Source organism: Orycteropus afer, unplaced genomic scaffold, assembly GCF_000298275.1.
Source record: "Orycteropus afer afer isolate SDZICR_OR568_19922 unplaced genomic scaffold, OryAfe1.0 scaffold00055, whole genome shotgun sequence".
Classification (NCBI taxonomy): domain Eukaryota; kingdom Metazoa; phylum Chordata; class Mammalia; order Tubulidentata; family Orycteropodidae; genus Orycteropus; species Orycteropus afer.
The window spans coordinates 5,802,996-5,819,488 of record NW_006921642.1 but is presented as its reverse complement, the minus strand read 5'-3'; the positions used below and the strand labels follow the sequence as shown (position 1 = coordinate 5,819,488).

Here is a 16,493-nt window from a genome sequence, read left to right as displayed (position 1 = left end):
TGTGTAAGCTGTTAGGATAAGAAAATTGTTGTTTTCTGTGTAATGGAATTATATCTTTGAACGGAGTAGAACATACATTTTCACTGTAAAAAGTTGTCACTTTTTGGGTGCCTCATTTTATCTCAAAGGATGTTGGATACAATATTAAGAATCGTATAGTCTAACCTACGATTCCCATCTTGTTTTTACATCTATTATAGCATTGATTTTACTCCCAACTCATTCCACTGTGGGAAGCTATGCTTCTTTTAATAGAGCACTCTTCCTTATGTGGAGAATTTCCTTGCCCAAGAAGCCTACACACAAGCCTTTATTATAACCCGTAAACCCACCAGCCAGTCCTCAGAGGGAAGATTAGGCAATCTACTGCCATAGAGATACCGCCTCAGAAACCCTAGGAGGAGTCGCTATGAGTGGAATCGACCTTGATGGAATTTGGTCTGGTTTAGTGATACAAAGATGTTGGAGAGTTAGAATTCTTTCCTACATGACAGTTTTTACCAAGTCAAAGAAACTGTCTACCTCTGTCTTCTCTTAAGATAATCATATTTTAATTTTAGGAGCATGGCTTCTAGTCCTTTTGTTTTATCCCACTCAACTGTTTGTCTCTAAGCACCTGCCATGTTTGCCTCACTGGCACTCTGTTTTTGTCTGCTAACTTGAGATCAATGCCAAGGCTATCTGTTACACCCCTACCCTCCATCCCTGACCAATAAAATTGCTAAATATTACTAAAAATTACTAAATGAATGTCTACAAAGTTATGGCAGAGCAGAGAACAACAGGAATAAAAACAAAATATAAGGCCATGTAGCTATAGCAGAGGGCAAAGTACCACAACTTTTTCAGTGGGAACTGGAGGCCCATGACTTTGCAACATCCAATGAACTATATAACACAGAAATTTCCCCAAGATTATTCCTATAGGTTTTCATGGGATGGAAGATCATTGCAATCTTTTATCTACTGTTGTTCCTCCTAGAAAGGGAAATTTGTGAACCAAAATAAATGCTCTAGTGCCTTGGGAATAATTCAATTTGATTTACTCAGTTGAAAATATAGCATATGTTAAAGTCTTAATCTGAAATAACATTTAGAAAAAAAAAATAATAATAAGCTTTATTAATAGAACATTTTTACTTCACCTGAAATTTCTTTTTCCATTTTATTCTAGGGTAAATAATTTAGTGTCACCTTTCTAGAAAAACAGAATGACTATGGATGACAAAAATATCAGAGGATTTTACCATGCAAATCAAAAGCCTACTTAGAAAATTCTGTGAATGCTGCTTACCATAAAACTTACTTGAGATTTTAAATGAAGATTTATAAAAATTTTATTATTTTTTCCATATGTTTTATACATATATTTTTATTTTTTCTAATATGATATCATCAAGAAGAAATAAAAATAATTAATTGATGCCATTTTGGGGCATCATCAAAGGAAATGTTAGGTCCTCTTATATGCATATAAGCCTCATCACTTCTTCCTTACCATCATCCCATGAAATAAGTATTAGAATCAACATTTTAGGTAACTTGGACAATACCATACCACTATTCAAAGGAATTTGAACCTAGTCTATTCGCAATCATTCTTTTAATCATTTTACTATACTTTCCTATTGGAGTTAAAAATAATTTGTATTTTTGGATTTCTTAATAAAATATATCAATTATTTTTTTTTTTTAACAAAACCTAGAAAGAGATAGTCATATTTAATTAAATGTCTTCTATAAATATACCACTGAATCCCAGGAGACCATATTTTGAAAGACAATAATTTATATTTCATAAGCTCTGGTGGTGTAGTGCCTAAAGCATTTGACTTCTAGGCAGAAGGCTGGTGGTTCAAACCCTTCAGCCACTCCTCAGAAGGAATATTGGGAAATCTACTTCTGTAATGATACCGCCTCAGAAACTCAAAGAGGGGTCGCTATGAGTCAGATCTGACTTAACGGCAGTGAATTTGTTGTTGTTGTATATACACATATATAAATTATTTATGATTTCATATTGACTCAATAATTATGTTATTTGAAAACATAACAAAATGTAATATAATTGATTTCTCTACTTCATGTATGCATATTACAATTGATAATTGTGTTTAGTTTCTGAAATCCTGGAAGTAAATCATTGTTCCCAATTAAAATATAAAAAACAACCAGTCTTTGATATACAGCAGGGTATATAAGATGCAACTAAAATTTATTTCATCATGAAACATTTATTCCTTCAAAAACCTCTTACTTTTTTTTTCCCTATTCACTATGAAACTTAATAAAGAGTGATGGTGTCTACTCTTTCTACAACTCCAATTTATTCTTTAACTAATCACAATCTCATACCTCTTCCTATCATTCTGTTGAGACTAGTCTTAAAAAGTCACAAATATTTAATTCCAAAATTCAGTAACTTACTTCTAGCCTTCATCCTATATATCCTTTCTGTAACATGAGACCCTCTTGACTTATTCTATATCTTTCTTTAAATCCTTCCTTTTGCCTTTCATGTTATCACATTCTCATGATTCATTCCCTCTCTTCTGCTCTCTTGATCTCTATCTCTTTACTTTTTAAAACATTAAAAACACTTTCTAAAAAGCAAAGATGTCACTTTGATGACAAAGTTACATCTCCTCTGAACCACAGTCTTTTCAATCACCTCACATACATGCAAAAGTTGGACAATGAAAAGGAAGACCTAAGAAGAATTAAACTGTTCAAACCATGGCATTGTCAAAGAATACTGAATATACCATGGACTGACAAAAGAACAAACAAATCAATCTTAAAAGAAATACAACTAGAGTGTTCTTTAGAAGCAAGGATGGTGGGACTTTGACTCATTTTCTACACTGCATCAGGAAAGACCAATCTAAAGAAAAGGACATCAAGTCAGAGGGCAAGAAAGGCAAGGGAAACCCTCAACCTGATTGATTGACACAATAGCCCAATAATGGAATCAAATACACCAACAATCAAGCATGGTATAGGACTAGACAATGCTTCATTCTGAATGTTTATTTCATTAAGAAGGTCATCATGTATCTGAGCCGCCTCTACAGTAGCCAACAGCAAGCTCTATCTCTGTCTCTACCTCTGCTTCTACCTTCTTCATCTCCTTCACTGGTCCCTTCTAAGTTCAAAACATTAAATGCTGATCTTCCTCAGGATGCTTGGCATTCCTCACATAGTTTTGTTGTTGTTGTTGTTGTTGTTAGGTTCTTTCATCTCTGTGTACAGCTTCTAGGATCAAATCCACAAGTATAGAGTGAACTTGCCACCTAAGCTTCCTACTCACATAGCATACAGGCCACTGACATATTCTCCTGATGTCGTTATCTTCAAACAGTAATGTCTTATTATATTCACCAGTCTCAATCACAAATTATTGTTCCTCCTGTATTTCCTATATCATTTATAAGCATTAACATCCAGCCATCCTCACATTTTATAATACATGAATCATATCCTCCCTCTACATAGCAATCAGTTCCTAAATACTGTCAATTTGATCTAAGAAATATTTCCTGAATCTGGGCTTTCTTCTCCAATTATAGCTACTGAAGTGTTAAGAATTTTATTGTCCAATAGTGGCCTACTCACATTGGGCTATTTAAATTGAAAATAATAAAAATTAAATAAAATTTAAAATTCAGTTCCTCATTCATACTAGCCGTATTTTGAATATACACATGACTAGTGGCTCCCATATTGACAGTGCAGATTAGAAAGCATCTACACTGTGATAGCAAGTTCTGTTTGGAAGTGCTGATTTAGATAATCATCCTATTACTCCTAAGGAAGAGCAGCTTCTAAATCGGTCTCCCTAACATCACTTCATTCTACTCCAACCCACTGGCACATTGTTCCAGAACTAACTTTTAAGGAAAAGAAATAACCCAATATTACTCTCTTTATTGAAATTTCTCTCTGATATTTTATCATACAGGGAATGAAATTCAAAGACCTTAGTTTGGGATAAATGGTCCTTCACAAGCAAGCACTAACATCTCCCTAGAGGAGTTTCCTACTGATGTGGGCACACCTTACAATCACAGTGAAATTTTCAGTTTCTCTTATCATCTTGTGCCTTTTCAGGTTCTCTTCCATTGACTTGAAAATCTTTCTCCATTATTGCATAACAAACTCTTTTTTGTGCTTCAACACCCAGATCTAACATCACCTCCTCTGTGAAGCATTTTGTGATGTTATTAGGCAACTTGAAGTACTACCTTCTCAGTTCTTACCAATCTAGGTTAATAACAAATTGATCATATTATGCTATAATTGTTTATTTGATGATCTTATAATAGCCTGTGAAATGTTTCAGTCAATGATCTTATCTTGATCACCTCTATATTCTAAACACCTATTCAAGGCATGACGGACCAAGAAGCAGTATAGTATAAAAAATTGAAAAATTAAAAAAAAAAAAGAAGAAGAAGAAGTTGGAGGTTAGAAATAGACAAACATGACTTACAATCTTGGCTGTCCCTATATAGCTATATGGCCAGAGACAAATTATCTCATTTTTATATGTCTCAGTTTTTTCATCTATAACATGAGTTTAATGATGCATACAATATGATGTCAGTGATAACCTAAGTAGATAGCACCTACCAGTAATCAATCACATTATATACATTATTTTATTCCTATAACCAAATGATGCTGGAATTATCTCCATTTTACAAACATAATTAATTTTGTCTAAGTAAAGTTTGAGTCTTAGGATTTCATGGCTTCATTTAAACAGGTCATAGTTTAACTTGGGTATCATCGATGAGCCTATCTGTGAATTTTTCCACCACTGGAAAACTGAACTATTATGAAAGAGAATAGTTTGAGGAATTGAAAAGAACATCTCTTTGCTGCAGTCTGAACTGTTTATTCTAAAAAATTAGAGACAAAAATTCAGACTTCTATTATAGATATGTTAGGCAAAATATGGACAATTCTCAACTAAAAAACTCAAACAGCTTTTAAAACAATCATGTAAAAATGGAACTCTTGGTTGAAAATCATAAACAAAAAATGAGCGTATCTTATTTGACTTACAAATTCAGTGTAATGAAATATCACAGATCTTCAAATATTATATTCCTCCCACCAAAACCTTCCAAACATTCTTTCTCTGCAAAAGCTTTAAACCTCAAACTAGAAACCTAAGTGTTCTGCTTACCTTCATATGGGTTATTCATATTCACACATTCCATAAGCCTTTAAAAGGTTGAAACTGGAATTCATGGCTATCCATGACAGCTGCCCATGACTACCAAATTTCTGTGATGTCATATAAGTCACGTATAACATGTTTTTTAATAATAAATAAAAAATAAGTAAGTATAGCAACATTTTGAAAAATCATTAAATCTATATGACAGGTATTTGTGGGTTTATTATACTAATCTCTCCATTTTTGAAAAAATGCTTAAAAATGCCCATAATAATAAAGAAAAAGAAAATATATCAATGTGTGGAAATGAATTTTAACACTAAGTAACTGTTTGACCTTGGGATATTTAAGATGTCCTCAACTTACTCATCTGTAAAATTCTACCTCATAGAATTGCCAGGAGAATTTAACAAATGAGAGCAATTCCAAATATCTAATAGGCTCTAAAGTGTGTTAGCTACTATTGAAGCTTCCTTTCAGCACTTAAATTTCTATTAGTGATTCAAATCATTTTCAGAAGGGGCTAAAGCATTGTCATCATCATCTGTTTACATCTTAGTTCAATTTTCTTTTCAAATAAACAAAACCAGTGAGAGTTTTGGATGAAAGAGACTTAAAACTGATAATTTTTGATGGGAAGGAGGTACAGAGAAGGAAGAAAGGAATCTTGAACCTTGGATTTCAAGTGAGACACAGGATCTAGAAGTGCAGCTTCCTAGAGTGACTTGAAGCACTTTCTGATGAAGACTAAAGACTACAGTCTGCAGTACAAATTACCCCTCAACCTAAAGAAAATGAAAATCCTTACAACTGGACCAATAAGCAGCAATCACAATAAATAGAGAAAAGATTGAAGTTGTCAAATATTTCATATTACTTGGTTCCACAAGCAACACCAACGGAAGCAACAGTCAAGACATCAGACAACATATTGCATGGGGCAAGTCTGCTGCAAAACATCTCTTCAAAGTGCTGAAGAGCAAAGACATCTCTTTGAAAACTAAGCCATCCCTAACCCAAACCATGGTGTTTTCAGTCACCTCATATGCATGTGAGAGCTGGACAATGAATAAGGAATACTGAAGAGATGATGCTTTCGAATTGTGGTGTTAGTGAAGAACCCTGAAAGGACGGTGGACTGTCAGTAGAACAGATCTGTCCGGGAAGAAGTACAGCCAGAATGCTCTTTGCAAGCAAGAATGGCCAGACTTCATCTAACCTACTTTGGTCATGCTGTCCAAAGGGACCATTCCCTGGAGAAGGATATCATGCTTAGTAAAGTGGAGGGTCAGTGAAAAAGGAGAAGGCCCTTATGAGATGGACTGACACAGTGGCTGCCATGATGGGCTCAGGGATAGCAAGGACTGTGAGGCTGGTGCAGGACAGGGCAGTGTTTCCTTCTGTTGTACACAGGGCTGCTAAGAGTCAGAGAAGACTCAATGGCACCTAGCAACAACAGGCACATGAAGGAAACAGCCAGGTAATAGAAAGAAAGAAAACTTAACAATGAGTAGAAACCAAAAGGTGAAGAGACTAAAAATCAAAGTCACCAATTCCACAATTTTGGCTAGACTCCATTTTCCTTGTTGTGCAGGGTATAGCAGCTGACATACAACGTCCCTATGTATTTTGGTAGAAGTGACTAAAAGGGGATATATTATAGCATTCACCCAGCACACATATCTGTGTTGACATATTACTGCAAAGATCAGTAACAGTATTTAAACAGTTACCAAACTTCCATTTTTTGCAGGATTTTTTTTTTTTACCATCTGTGGTAGCTTCTATAACATTTTGTTTATAGATGATAAAATGTAGAAACAAACTACCAAGACACATATCAAATATTATTTTATTAAAGGGTAACTCACGTCATCCTAGAATGCAGTATTTTCATTCATTCCAGCAAAATATACCACTTGTCAGTAATAACCTAAGTTATAACCACTAAACCAAAAAACAAACTCATTGCCTTCTAGTTGATTCTGACTCACAGCAACCTCCATTGGGTTTTCAAGGCAGTAAATCTTTACGAAGTAGATTGCCCAATCTTCCTTCCGAGGAGTGGCTGGTGGGTTTGAACCACCTAGCCTTCTAGTTAGCAGTCGAATGTCTCAGGCACTCTACCATCAGAGCTCCTTTTTATAATCACAGTAATAACAGAAAAAAAAAAAAAAAAGGATATCTGTTAGTTCTTGCTTTCAGCTTCAAAGAATCAGAGTAAATTTAACATTTCAGTAAAGAAATTTCATTAGTGGATTGAGAATACCTTTAATTTCTTATTAGAGAAAATTAAGCTTTAGTTTCTCTCAGTGTCTTGTAACCTAAAATGTTAAAAGAAAAGACAAGACTGACACTGCAATCACTTCAAATCAGAACAATTATAAGCTTCTTTAAAACTAGCTCTTAAATTTGCTACTAATCTGTGAATACTTAGTAGTTCGTGTCTTCAAAAAAGTATACGAATGTTAACAAGTTATTTCAGAATTATAAAAGTTGTTGTTGTTGTTGTTGTTTTTAAATGTCTTATCCTCCCTCCCACACACACACAAAGATCAGTAACTTTCTAAGTTTAAAAAGTAAGTGTATAGATAAAGAAAGAAAGGCCCTAGAAGCATGTGACATGCCATGAAAAGCCAACAGGTTTTCTCATAAAACCAATATATTTTTGAAAAAAAAATCTTATTTTTAGCTATTTCTACAGGCTCTAATTAAGGCAAAAACAATGAAGTTTGAATACCAAATAGTTCATTAGTATCAAAAAGGCAGTCATTTAATTTTTGCACCCACATTCTCAGTCCATTCAGTGAACACCATTAGAACAACTCAATCTTGACTAAAAGACAAAGAACATCCACAGCCAACAGACCCATCCTTACATAATAAAATCTCCAGTCCTCTCTGCATCTATCTCATTATTTCTGTATTCTCTTCTGGCACTTCTTATAACCCTTTCACTAAGTTCTGTTCTCATCTTCTTTTTAGTCTGGTCACTACATATTCGTTGCCCTGCTCTCTGTCTTTGTCAGGTTGCCTTTACCACTTTTAAACCTATCTGTCTGTATTCTACACTCATGGGATTATTTTATTTTTTTTAGATCTGTATGATAATAGAGGAGCTCTGGTAGCGTAGTGCGTAAGGCACTTGGCTGCTAACCAGAAGGCTGGCGGTGCAAAACCACCAGCCACTCCTCGGAAGGAAGGTTGGGCAATCTACTTCTGTAGTGATACCACCTCGGAAATCCAAGGAGGGGTCGTTATGAGTCAGGGCCGACTCGATGGCACATAACAACAACAACAACAATATGATAATAGACCTTCCTACATTAGTTGTCAAGTACAAGAGTGGTTCTCAATCTTGACTGCACAACAGAAACACGAAAGGAATTTTACAAGATCCCAATGCTTATGCCACAACCTAGACCAATTAAATCAGAATCTCTTGGGGCTGGGGTGGGAGCTGGTCCCAGGCCTCAGTTTTATGAAAACTCTCCAGGAGATTCTAATATGATTCTAAGGACCCTTGATCTAGAGTAAATTTTTACTGGTATTGAAGTAGTAGTTTTGCAATATAAATTTATATATTGTAAACAACTAAGTATTTGGTATCTAGCCAGTGTGAGGGCTTTTCCAAAGATGATGCTTTAAAAAGGAAGTTGAGAATTTAAAATAGTGGCAATAGCTCAGATCATTCAAATTAAAGTGCTTTTATTTTTCTTTGAAACAGTTATGTATGTTGGCTCTTATATATTCAATGTGTTGATGTGTTGTTGTTGTTGTGTGCCGTCGAGTTGGACCCGACTCATAGAGACCTCTCCTTGGGTTTCCGAGGTAGTATCACTACAGGAGTAGATTGCCTAACCTTCCTTCTGAGGAGTGGCTGGTGGATTTGAACCATCAGCCTTCTGGTTAGCAGTAGCAAGGCAAATTATCTTAATGGATTTTGATTTATATGTGGAAGAGGAGGAGACAGAGTATTGCTTGATTTTTTTTTTCCTTTATACTTTAATTCATCTTTTATATGCTGTCATTACCTCACCTAATAAAAGTCATTAAAACCAATAAATAATAGCAATTATTCAAAGACTTTGTGGCTATGCCCTAGATAGCTATCAATTTGACCCAGTTACAAATCCAAAACAAAAACATTCATTCTTTAGTCTGTACAATAACAGGAATCTAAATGCAATATAAAATTTTGGGTGTTCCTCTACAAAAATAAAACACGTCATAAATCAGTAGTTTTCTTGAGAACAAAACTATAAAATACAAAAATTCAGGTTATAAAAAATAATTATGACAGCAGCTTTGACTTTAATAATAATCCTACTAATCATTAAAATGATTATCTGCATGGTCAGACATTGATTTTGTACAGAAGCAAAATATGGTTTGAAAATGATAAACAAAGTTATAGAATACAAAAGACATAATGGGAGATATAATCTGCACCTCCAAAGACTGGCTTGCATGCAGAATAGTAGTTAATCAACAGTGAAATAATACTTTACTTCAACATTTAAGTAAAAAGAAATATAAGAGACTTAATTCTCCTTTTTTAATACAACTATATTTTTGAGAGTACTCAGTTTCTGACATGAAAATAAATGCACCTTAGGAACTGCTTTTTTAAAACTGCACATTATGCAAACCAAATCTATGTTCTCAAACTGGTTAGTGTCTATGAGAAGTACCTGTAAAACAGGACAATATGAGTCTCATGATTGTTGAGTATGCCTAACAGCTATAGCGTGTCCTGTCAGTCAGTGTGCATTGAATGAAAATAGACAATATCATCAGTTTTCATACAAGATTGTAAAAATAATAATATAATAAGAAAATTAAAGTAAATGTGATTGAATGATTTATGTTAGAACCTAACTATGCCTAATGCTTTACTGACTATTTGTATTATATGTTGTTGTTGTTGTTGTTATGTGCCATTTAGTCGGCCCCAACTCATAGTGACCCCTCCTTGGGTTGCTGAGGCAGTATCACTACGGAAGTAGATTGCCCAACCTTTCTTCCAGGCAGTGGCTGGTGGTTTTGAACCCTCTGCCTTCTGGTTAGCAGTCAAGTGCCTTAGGTACTAAGCTACCAGAGCTATATAGTAAGTAAATAAAGTTATCAGTAACTATAAAAGTTTCTCTGTAATTTAGAAATGTATATTCCCTAAATATTCCAGTTTAGTAATATTTATTTGCAAAAAATTTAGTAAAGAATGACATTCTTTACTTACATATATTACATATATAAGTAAAAATCTTTCAGTAAACAAAGTATAATATATACTTATGGCTTTACAGCTTAGAATATTTCATTTTTTTTAGCATTTCCCCTCAACTTGAAGGTTATACATGTTATTATTTTTTGTCGTTTACATTATTTTGTATAACACTGCAAACTGGAGGCCGTAATTACTGTCATACTTTTTGCTATTGTCTTTACATAACATAGTAGCTTGAAAGCTATAATATAAATGCTATACACACTGTTCTTTTTCTTTATTTAGCCATAAATTACTTCCCAGATAAATATGAAATTTTATTTTTTATATTAAAGAAGTTATTTCTCAGAATATAATGAAAATATAATCTCTATCACATTTTGTAATGCAAAAGTTTATCTAAGTAAATCCAAGTTGATTTTGATCTCATATTACTATGGACTCAAGATACTTCAATGGTATTAAATTTATTGCTAGTTTGGTCACCATAATGGGTCAGAGAGCCCTTTAAAAATTTTAAATCAAAAATAATTTTAATCCATTTTTATTTTATATATGCATGGAATGTGGCACTTTTTTAAAGGGGGAAGAATACAAAACTAGAAAGCAATGAGATGTGCTAACTTTTAAAAATTAGAAATCACTCCATTAATCATACATCATCTGATTATTAATTATTAATTATTATGATAAAATTAATATTTTGCTCCTAATATATGTATTCTAATAATTTATATATATATATTACATGATATCATGTCTTCTCCTGCTATAATTTTAGTAAATATGGTAAAAAAAAAAAAAAAAGCTACTGCCATCTAGTCAATTCCAACTCATAGTGACCACCATTGTGTTTCCAAGGTTTTCAATCTTTATAGAAATAGATTGCCTCAACTTTCTCCCATGGAGCAGCTGATGGTGAGCTTGAGCTGCTGACCTTCTGGTTAGCAGCCAAATAGCTACCCACTACACGACCAGAATGCCTTAGTAAATATGGTATTTATACAGTATCACAACTGAATTTTCTCATTACTATATTGCCTAATTCAGAAATATAATACATTTACTTTTAATGCAGCATAGGGCTTTGAATATATTCCCGATGATAGTCATAATTTCTTAATTATAAGTATGTTTAAAGTAAAATTGTTTAGAAAGAAACTCAGACAGCAAGTACCATTTTAAGCCATGTGATATAGTTTCTATGTGGATATGTTTGTGGGTGGTTTTTCAGAATCTTTGGGAAATTACACAGATAACCAAGCAACTGTGCTTGTTTTATATTTCTACATAATAATCAAAAGACTTGAGAGTCATTAACTAAGAACACCAACACCTTAAATTTGAAACTGTAATTTTTGACAACAGTTACTGGGGACTAAATATTTCAAACTGAGAAACCAAAGGGAAAAATATTTCACAACTGAGGAATATCTACAAGACATCTTTGGTGATAAGGGCTGTACTGTGGTGATGAGAAACTCAAATGCTGATGTGTATTTTTCAATGTGAAGTTTTTTTTTTTTTAAGGAGTAAGGATCTTTATAATGTCCTTTTGTGTGTTCAGTTCACAATTACTCTTTTATACAAAAAAATATGATCTAGAAATAGTCTATAACATTATAAACTAGCTTAACCCATACCTATGGCTATGATATAAATGTAAAGTTGAGAATTGATTCAGGTCATCAGGAAAGGGCATTTATTAGACATTTATTTGTACTTTTGAACAGAGATATATTTGCCATACTTATTTTAAAATATGTTGCAGTCTACATAACAACAAGGACTCTTAAATATCTAAAGTTTGCAAATTGAAATTTGCTATAAATGTTGATATTCAGGGAAGTAGTGGGCAAATTTACATTATTACAAGGTAGCACTCTTAAATAAGCTTCAAGCCACAAACATACTGAAACTTCTTCAACCTTTTTATTAGTGTTGAAATTAGAAGACACAGTAGTCTCCTTACCTTTACAATTTCAGTGCAATATACCTTGTCATAGTAAATAACTGCAACAAACACACTAACCACTCATTATTTTTTCTACTATTAAGATTTATTCTAATTTCCAGATATGAGGTATAGTTGTATGGTTACCACAAAAAATAAATAAATAAATCCATTTATCAAGCGAAGTAGCACTGCAAATTAATGTTACAAACATAATATTGCTATTGCTATTTTCAAAGTGGATCTCTTTCTGCTCTTAAAGAATGTCAACAAAGCAGCACCAGTCTGCATTAGCTAAATTATCAAAAGCAGAACTAGTCAACCCAAACTAAAATACAGTGCTTGTTCTATGTTCATTTTAAATAGGTGTCTCTCCTCCTAGTTTCCTTGTCAAACTTCACCAAATCCTTTGAACCATACTTCCTATGATTGCACTATTCCATCACTGTCTCCCTGACAAAGCAAGTGAGGCAAAGAGACACAGTTATTTTGTGTGGGTTTACAGTGAGCAGGGAAGAGATAAGAAGAGATAGAATGAGGTATTATTTGTTTTTAAAAGCAATTTCATTTTTGTGTTGGTAAATAAGTTATCTTTAGAAGAGAACATTAAGATTTATTGAGACTATCAGCATTGCTTGGCTACTAAAGGTCACTGCAGTATCTTCAGCTTCAAAAGAATTCTTGGCAAATCTCATTTCAGCACCATGGATAGAAACACTTATTATTGGTTCTGATGTGGTGGCATTGGTCATTTAAGAAATTTGCATGCACTTCTTTGCCAATCAGCAAGGGCTATATTCTTATTACATTCAACTGAGAGAGGATGGATATAATACAAGTTAAGGAATTCGGTAAATTTTAGCTCATACCATTAAACATTTGCCAGTTAGTAATTCTGTAGAGCATCCTGAAAATTGAAGTTAATCACAAAAGATGTCTAACAAATAAATGAATGAAAATAATTGATCACTAGATACCTAATTACAACTTGCCACTCACAGTCAGTCTCAGATCAATGATCATTCACAAGTCCAAGAAAAAAATACACAGCCCAACACTTTCAAAACAACCAGAACAACTGCTGTAGAAACAGATAAAATGCTCTTTCTTAACCTTAGTTACACAACTACAAAAACCTTCTATCCTCCTTCTAGTCAACCAGTTTAACAATGGCATTAAAAAGAGTTCAGAGGTGCAAGTTCATATGCCAAACCATGCATGCCTGCCTCTGACTAGTATGACTTTAGTTGAGGTCATCAGTACTCAGTCCCATCACTATCTTCCTAACAAACAACACTCAAATTCCAGTTTTTAAGAAAGGTTAGCAGCGTTTAAGGCAATTACATAGCTCTAAAAATTAAATTACAGCCATTAGCTTTATCTTCGCAGAAGACCAGGTTCTTCCCTAATCTTATCTCTCTCCCACCTTGTCACCACCACCACCATCCGCCCAAAAAATCAGTCCACCAGGTATCCCTGATTAAAGCAAAAAATCAAGCTCTTAAAACATAGTAACCACCACAGCAGGGAAAAACACTTATTTTAAAAACACTAGAAGATATCAAAACTGAGCAAACCGGCAGAAAAGAGCAGAAAGAGGAAAAAATCCACTAGTCCTACCTTACAGTCCTCGGGACACGATTTCACCGAATACTCCTCCGACTGTAAATATTTATGGAGCACACTTTCAAACTCTTCATATTTCTCCTGAGCGTGGTGGTCATAGTCTTGGTAAGCCTCGACGCATTGCCTGCAGGTGGTCATCTCGCCGTCCTCCTTAAGCACCACATCCAGACTGCAGTTCAAAGTGTTGGGACTGGACAACCCCGAGAACAACTCCAAAAGTGTGTAAGAATTACAAAACGAAAGGTAAAAATCAGACAAGTTCCACAGCGGAGTTTGATGCTTCCCTCTCACCTGCTGCTCTTCCCCCCTGGCTGTCACCCCCCGACTCCAGTTCCTGGCGCACACAGCGTCCGCATCCTCTACGGTGAAGCACTGGCCCGAAGAGGCGCCCTGGGGGTAACAAGTCTCCAGGCGCCACACGGGTTTGGCAGAGTTTCCTAGAAAAAGAGCCTTGCTCGGGTTGTTTTTGCCTCGATTACCCCTGCCACCGCCGTCTCCCGGAGAGGGGGGCAGGGTGGGGGACGAGGAGGCGGAGAGGAGTCTCTGTGCCTGGGCGGCAGGCAAGGACTCCCCCATGCTCGCCAGGAGCGCGGGCCAGGAGGGATCCTGCTGGCGCTGGCGCTGCTGTTGCTGCTGCTGCCGCTGCCGCTGCTGTTGCTGCTGCTGTCGCTGCTGCTGCTGCTGCTGCTGCTGATGTTGCTGCTGCTGCTGCTGATGTTCCTTGTCCCGGGTCCGGGTCAGTTTGGCCTCGGCGCAGAACCACAAGTGATCAGAGAGCAGGACTGTGAAAAACAAGAGAGATGCCAGAGACAGTCGCCATTTCTGAGCCCTCTCTGAATCGGTGAACGGTTTCTCGTTCTCCCGGGGTGCTGCCAACCAGATTTTTAAGCCGTCGTCATACTGCCGACACATCCAAGCACCCCTGGTCATATTTTGGGAACGCACAGCCCTGGCCGACTCCACCGTGAGGGCTCCTGTGCCAGTGTCACCACAATATGCATTGACTTAAAGGGTTTAATTTCTTTATCCCCTCCTCCCCTTTCTTCTCTTTCTCTTTCCCTCTCTCCTTTTTTTCCCCCTCTCTCCCTCTCTCTCTCTCTCCCTCTCTTTTCTCTCTCTTCTTTTGCCTACAGAAAGATTACCAGGCTTTGGAGGAAGATCTGACTTTCTTCCGACCTAATCATCAGCAGACCCCATCCTCTATAGAGTGGGAAATAATAATGCAGAGACAGAGAGGGAGAGAGAGAGAGAGAGAGACAGAGAGACAGAGAGGCGGAGGAGGCTGGTGCTGGTGGCCGGTGGGGAGGCTGAGTGCAGGAGGTGATGGTGGAGGTGTCGGGGTGGCTGGCGCTGCTCCTCTCACCCAGGCATTGTCAGAGCGCGGGTCCCCATGGCCCTGCTGAGGACAACCCGCTCTCCCCTGCCAGGGGCATGCCGAGTCTCCGCTGCCCACTGTCGGCGACCAGAGCACCTCCCCTCCTCCTCTTCTCCTCCTCCACTTCTTCTCCTCCTCTTCCTCCTCCTTCTTTTCCTTCTCCTTTTTCTTCTCCTCCTCCTCCTCCTACTTCTCTCTCTCTCTCCCCTAGTCCAGAGCCTGGGCAGCAGCCGCCGGCAGGGCTCTCCCTCCCCCCCCCCCCCCACCCCGCGCTCTAACTGCTGCTGCCGCCGCTGCCGCCGCCGCCGCCGCCGCTGCTGCAGGTCTGCCCGCGGGCGCTGCCGGCGCGGCCGCCGCCGCTGCCTCCTGGGCTCCGACTGCTGACGCCGCTGCTGGGCTCCTGCGGCGGCTGCCGCGCGCCGTCTCCTCCGGACCTAGGGGCCGAATTGCCTGCGCTGGGCCTCCCCAGAGCCACAGTCATCTTCAGTCCCCGGGCTAAGTTGCCGCCATCTTCGTCCAGAAGAAACACTTTTTTGGGGGGAGCGCTGGCTTTTGCGTCATCTCCTCCCGCGCCGAGATCTCTCCATCCTGGCGCATTGGCACCAGATTGGGCCCAAGGAGGAGGGCGAAGACTGAAGAGGGGAAGAGGGAGGTGGGGGCCGACTTAGGGGAACGCCCCCCACACACCTGGGCTTTCTGAGCTCAAGTTCTTGCTCTTTCCTTTCTATACCCCCACCCCACACTCCTTGTTTATTTATTTTCCTCCTATTATCACTGGGGGAAAAAAAAAGTCAGAATATGGACTGAATGGTTGGGAATGAAATTTAATTTTTTCAGCACCTTCCCACTCCCTGTCCTCTCTGTTCCTGAAAAAAGTCCATGTTTCAGGCGGTCCTTAAGAGGTTTCTTTTGGATCAAGGGTCTGTGTATGGTTTTCTTTGCTAATGAATGATTTACTTAAAATTAATGGTGAGGGCCAAGGAGTAAACCCAAACTCTCTAGAGGAGACAGGGTGACATTTGGTCTCTTTGAATGTTCCTCGGGTCTCTAAACAACTGGAAACCAGCAACATAAAAGTGTTAAATCATTTTGTCAATTGATCTTGTTATACAGAAAGAATGTG

At 37.2% G+C, this 16,493-nt stretch overlaps 1 protein-coding gene across 1 annotated transcript in view; it reads right to left on the bottom strand.

Moving 5' to 3' along the window:
- Window positions 1-14,925, bottom strand: part of NALF1 (NALCN channel auxiliary factor 1) — a 989,305-nt gene extending 974,380 nt beyond the window's left edge. The window contains exon 1 of the mRNA XM_007938918.1: window positions 13,990-14,925. Within this exon, the coding sequence (XP_007937109.1) occupies window positions 13,990-14,925 (936 nt within the window). The remainder of the gene's footprint in view (window positions 1-13,989) is intronic.
- Window positions 14,926-16,493: the final 1,568 nt, after the last annotated feature.